This window comes from Cheilinus undulatus, linkage group 21, assembly GCF_018320785.1.
Source record: "Cheilinus undulatus linkage group 21, ASM1832078v1, whole genome shotgun sequence".
NCBI classification, from domain to species: Eukaryota; Metazoa; Chordata; class Actinopteri; order Labriformes; family Labridae; genus Cheilinus; species Cheilinus undulatus.
Window position 1 is genome coordinate 39,442,551 of NC_054885.1, and position 6,158 is coordinate 39,448,708.

Sequence of the window (6,158 nt, forward strand, 5' to 3'; positions counted from 1 at the left end):
AAATATATAATAAGAGTATAAATGAGGACCAACGGGAGTGTTTGGAGACTACAGTACTCTGGGAGCTGTGGGAGCAGCAGGCCTCTTTTCTCCTCCTCTCTGACAGATCTGACCTGGTATCAGATTGATGGTCCGCTTTGATTGAAGTCTCTTTGTCGTGCTAATGTCACGGCGAGTGATGGATGAGGCGCGTGCGTCACGGACGAACGTGCATGCGCCCGAAACTCCACTCCTCCTCCTGTACACACAGAAACACACAATGCCCCCCCCCCCCCGGCTCCTGGCGACTTCTGGCCCCCTGGTCACCGGGCGACGACGTGACGCAGACCACGTGACCCACGGCAGAGGTAAGAAAAGAGGTGACAGGGAAAGAGAGGGGGAAAGATAGCTAGAGAAAAGAGGAGAAGAAGCAGGATGGAGAGGAGGTGATCGGACCCTTCTCTGTGTTCTCGCGATGTTTCAGCTGTCACTCACGCGCAGGTTGAGCTGAGCTATTGACAGGCCTCCAAACACGAGCAGAGCCATTATTCATGTCTGCTTTCAGGACTCCTCAGCATCCTCTGGAACCTTATCCCCCTTTTACTTTGATTTCTGGACATTATTTCACTTTTTTAAAATAATTCACACATTTCTACATTTTTAAAAACATTTCTGTTTTATCCGGAGAGTTTGATTTTTTTTTCTTGTGATTCAGGATCATTGATGAGGACAGATTTCACATCAGCCTCGTTATTTTTGAAAAATCACATTTTAGAGGAGTTTTTCTGACATTTGTGAGCCTGCTCCTTTCCTAGATGAGACTTGCCAAAAAAATAATTCAATTTCACGTTTTTCTCTTTTATTGCTAAATCGTGTTCTTATTTTGGAGTTTTAATTATTGCGTTTTAGGCCCATTTAAAGAAAGGATTTTCATCTTTCTGCTTATTTTCGGAGGATTAGAACTTCTTCAGGAGTTTTTAGAGTCATTCTCGCTTCTTTCAGTTTATTATTACGTTTCATATTTTTCTAATTCTCATCCTCGTTTTTATTTTACTCTTTACTGCAAGCCTTCATTCTTTATTTTTGCAGTTTTTAAACCATTTTTGCGCATCCAGGACGCATTACGCACCATCCTGGTTACTTTGGGGGAACATCTTTTTTTAAAGGAGGTTTCTGAGACCGGCTGGTCCTGGTCCCCTCAGCTGATCCCTGAGAACGGTTCTTCGACCTGCATGGACAACATGAACTCGTTTGTGGAGTACTCCATCTGTAACCGACCGAGCCCTGGCGCGTACTCTGCGCCTAAATCCGGATACCACCACCATCATCTCCATCACCACCACCTTCCTCTGGAGCAGCACCAGAGCTTCACGTCCTTCCACGCTGCACCGGGCGGGTCTGCAGCTCCGAGGACTGACAGCAGCACCGAGGGCTACGCCGAGGACGCACGGCTGTACGAGGCGAGCCAGCATCACGAGCAGCATCAGCAGCCTCACAACGGCTACCACCATCACCCCCACCTCCACCAGACCGGAGTCATGTCCCCTTATAACACCGGGAGCTCCTACACGGGCCAGCCGTGCCAGAATAACCCGGATTACTCCGCGGCCCCCAGCTCCGTGCACTCCCAGTTCTTCATGGAGGACTCCGGGGCCTCCTCCTACTACCATCAATCATCCTTCCCCACAGTCGGGCCCAGTTACGGGGCCTTGGCCGGGGCCTACAGCGGCTCTCAGTACCCGCAGCAGCAGCAGCAGCAGCAGCTCGGTGGGGGGCTCGGTGGGGGGCTGGACACGGCGGGATACCTGGGGCTCACACACGGGGGAGGATACGGGGAGCTGACGGCCTCTCAGGACCGAGAGAGGGGGGAGGAGGAGGGTCAGCAGGCCGGCCAGGGCCAGACCTTCGACTGGATGAAGGTGAAGAGGAACCCCCCCAAAACAGGTGAGAGGGAGGGGGTTTATGGCCTCCTATCAGCTGGATTTCAGCTCAGAGTAGGGCTGGGCAGTCTGGACCAAAACCACATGGACACATTTCTGAGCTGAGTGGAGAAACTCTGGAGATATCCGGATATTTCTCTGCAGAGAGATGAGGGGCAGCAGGAAGGTTAAAGCATGAATCCAGTATGAAAGCTGGTTGACACCATAAACCAGTGATAATCAACTGGCGGCCCGGGGGCCATATCAGGCCCCCCAAAGCTTCCTGTCCGGCCCCTGAAAGATCCTTAAATTCAGAAAAGGAGGAAAAGAAGATGTTGTGGTTTTAAGAGCATCCTTTAGCTTTAAATGTCTGCAGCTGTTAAATCCACCCCAAAACGATGAATATAGAAGTAGTTTTAGAATGACTGAACATCTGATCTGTTTTTACTGAAATGCACTTTTCAGTCACACTTATTATTTATTTTTAAAAAAGGGGTAAGGCTGGCAAAAGTGTTAGAAAGATGATGGGTGATAAATGGAGTGGTACAAAGAGACAAAAAATGGTGGAAAAAGTGCCGAAAACAGGGAAAAGGGGGGCAAAAGTAATAAAAAATGGGTTAAAAGTGTCAAAAGTAGTGCAAAAAAATAATAAAAAAAGGGTTAAAAAGTGGCAAAATGGGTTAAGAGTGGCAAAAACAGCAGAAATAGCCTGGAAAAGTTGCAAAAAGGGGTTAAAGAGTGGCAAAATGGGTGAAAAGTGGCAAACATTGATTTAAAAGTTGCAATAATTGTTGAAAAAATGTAATGAAAAGGGGTTAAAAGTGGCAAAAATGGACAAAAGAGTGGGTAAAACATGCAGGAAAAGGGGTTAAGAGGGGTTCAAATCTTGCATAAATTGGTCAAAGAGGAAAAAATGGGCAAAAAGTATTAAAAAGGGTTAAAAGTTTCAAAAATGGGGAATAGATAAGGATAGACCTCACTGGTAATGACTACAAATGTCCTGCCTTTTAAAAGAAAATACAAATACTACGATAATATTTCAATCAGACCAGAATAATTATTTGATTTTTGTGGATTTGAAAGTCCGGCCCCCAGAGTTCCTGTCCAGAATAAATCCTTGTGCAGATGTACCTGATGCCTCCTGCCATAAACAGAGGTACTGGATACTAACTCTGCACATTTTACTTTCTGCCATCATCAGAACTGCAGACAAACTCATACTCATTGTATAAATTGCATCTAAATTGCACAAATGCATTGACAACATTTTGAGCAGTGGGTAGAATAAGCCATTTGTAGCACTTGTCCAAATGTTTCTAACTTTATTTTTAGTTCTTATTTATTAGAGTTTATTTATGGTGCAGCTCAGACATCATGCAGGAGTTCTCCTGCAACAGTTAAAATAAACTGCTGAGTCCTGCTGTCTAGGATCAAACAGGCAGCAGTATTATCTGATTTTTACCAGAAATATCCTGTAAACAGTCTTTATCCAGTAGAAGGCCTGGGATCTATTCCTCTTTAAATCAGCAGATTAATAAAGAAAATGTTCTGATCTCAACTGAAAATAAATGTAAAATTCAGAGTATCACCCAGCCCTGGCACTGAAGCATTTAACAAACAAAATCTAGTCAAATAAAGCTGACAGGCTGTGTGGAAGAAGAAGCTTTGAAAGACTTGTTTGCATGTTGGTTTCATGTTGGTTTCCTCTGCTTCCTCTGCTCCTGCAGGCCTCAGTCTGTCTGCAGATCTCTGCCTTTCTGATGGAAATGCTTCTTTGTCTCAGTCCTGTCTGGAAATGTTCCCGTTTAAAATAAAGGAGGGATGAGACCGAGGAAAAGCAAAATAATAAAGCTGCACAGTCTTTAAAATAACCGCTGAACACAAAGTGACTAATTCACCATGGCTATAAATGACCAATAATAACGCATGGTGAAGGACAGCTCTCCAGCATCATCCAGCCAGAAGGATTTGACTTCTTTCACGACTGAAGTCATAAATATTTCATCTATAATCTTCTGTGTGCCAGTGGTTGCTGCTTTTGGTGCAAACTGAACATAGAGTTAGAATTTTTACCTCCAGGATTTGTTTAATTTTCTAATTCAAATTAAATCCAAATAAGAGCAGGTTTTAGAGGGTTTTAGGACTTCTTCCATCTCTTTGGTCGTATCTGAGCTCTGATATCAGGCCTGGTTCTGCTCCAGACGTCTGTGTGTGTGTTCTCTCCTCTCTGCATGTGTGTGTGATGTGTGTGTGTGTGTGTGTGTTAATGGATGAAACAGACGGGTTGTTTCAGCCTGGAAAGTCTGTCCAGCTCTGTTATCTTCTAACCCCCCACCCCACCCCACACACACACACACACCCACCAGCAGCAGGCCTCCATCTCTCCCCAGTCCAGCTCCTCCATCCCAGTTTCTTTGTTCACCACCATTTTCTCACTCTCAATCCTTTTTATTCCCCTTTGACAAATTTAAAACATTAATATTTAGATTTAAATTTGATTTTTGACTCAGCAGAGATTAGGCTGTGAAACGTGGATTATTTTTCCAGCTTTGATTTGATGAATATAACCAGAATATTCAGGCCTTCTGTCCTTCAGGCCGGGTTGAACACATAATTATTTCCTATTAATCAGAGAAAACTATTAACAGCACAAAAGGAAAGGGAGCGTCTACTCTCTGGTTTACGGTTAAAAAATGTTTTAACATGTTTTTGCCTCTTCCACCCATTTTTTGTCACTTTTCACATTTTTCTTCACGTTTTTCTTTTGTTGCATTTACCTCCTACTTTAGTTTAATTTAAGTAAAAATCTTTGCAGGTCTCTTACAGGACATTTAAAGATCACGTGACACCGGAGTTACAGGGTTAAACAAACCGGAAGAGCTTCCAAACTTAATAAATTATTATGATTAGACATTTTTATGGATGTTTGGCATCCTAAAACCATCTCAGTGACTCTGATATCAAACATTTCTGTCACATATTGACACCAGTCCAGTCTACCTGATGGAGCCTTGTGTCTGCAGAGTTAAAATGATGGATCCTAACATTATTTTCTCTCCCTCCTTCGCAGTCAAAGTGGCGGATTTCGGCCTCGCGGGCGCTCACAACAACGCCATGCGCACTAACTTCAGCACGCGGCAGCTGACGGAGCTCGAGAAGGAGTTCCACTTCAGTAAGTACCTGACGCGCGCGCGCCGCGTGGAGATCGCCGCCACGCTCGAGCTGAACGAGACTCAGGTGAAGATCTGGTTCCAGAACCGGAGGATGAAGCAGAAGAAGCGCGAGCGGGAGGGCGCGTGCACGTCCTCCACGGCGCGCTCGTCCTCATCCAACAAGGAGCTCGAGGACACCGATAACTCCTCCGCGTCCACGTCTCCGGGCGCGTCCCCGAGCTCAGAGACGTAGGGCAGATTTACTCAGTGACTTTATCTAAAGAGTCTTTAATGGTCACCCTGCCTCATGAACTCCTGCTCTGGGTTCCTACATGTCCCAGAATTCATTTCGAACGCCTGGACTTTGGAACTCTACCAGTTCTAGAGTTAAAGAAAGACTTTTTGGTCCAGAAAGACCATCACACCTTCATCAAACTGGCTGTCCCGCCTCTGAAAATTATTCCTCAGTTGTTTCAAATGCAGTAAAATGTGAGGAGAGGACTTCCTGATCAGGATTCTGCAGTTTTTCCTCTAAAATCTCTTTCCTGTCTGCAGAGGGGGCACTGATGTTCTGGTAAATGTGTGTCACTGTCAGAGAGGAGCTGCTGTCTCCATCATGGAGGTCAGAGAGGCTCTAACAGGCTCTTATTTTCTATGTTTGGTCACTCCTGGATGTTTTCAGGAGTTCTGTGAAATCACCACAGGAAGAGGTCTTCATTACTGAGGAACAGAAACCTTTTAGATGATGGGATGCACTTTGGCGTCTGTTATGGTGTCTGGTTTACAGGGTTTCACTGGAACCGAGGGAGTGACGCCATGCAGCGCTGCACCGGACCGTAGGGATACGGCTCAGAGGGACGACATCAAGGAATGGGCTGCAGGGAAAACTACATTCAGGGGGAATCAACGACAAACAGAGAAAGCATGAGGTCAAGGATTTAGAGCAGTGATACTCAACGTGGGGCTCTGTCCTGATGGTCTGTGGCTCTGTCCTGATGGTCTGTGGCTCTGTCCTGAGGGTCTGTGGCTCTGTCCTGATGGTCTGTGGCTCTGTTCTGATGGTCTGTGGCTCTGTTCTGATGGTCTGTGGCTCTGTCCTGATGGTCTG

General features: G+C 45.6%; 1 protein-coding gene across 1 annotated transcript; it reads left to right on the top strand.

Annotated features, from left to right (window-relative positions):
• The first annotated feature begins 1,211 nt into the window (after nt 1-1,211).
• hoxb1a (homeobox B1a) lies at nt 1,212-5,303 on the top strand. Its single transcript, XM_041817206.1, has 2 exons — nt 1,212-1,923; nt 4,969-5,303. The coding sequence occupies exons 1-2, from the start codon at nt 1,212-1,214 to the stop codon at nt 5,301-5,303; spliced, it is 1,047 nt and encodes a 348-aa protein (XP_041673140.1).
• Nucleotides 5,304-6,158: the final 855 nt, after the last annotated feature.

Excerpts from the sequence above, each read along its gene's own strand:
- hoxb1a (XM_041817206.1), top strand. The coding sequence starts at position 1,212 with ATGGACAACATGAACTCGTTTGTGGAGTACTCCATCTGTAACCGACCG. Across the intron at positions 1,924-4,968 it reads GAGGAACCCCCCCAAAACAG|TCAAAGTGGCGGATTTCGGC; the intron begins GTGAGAGGGAGG and ends CCTCCTTCGCAG.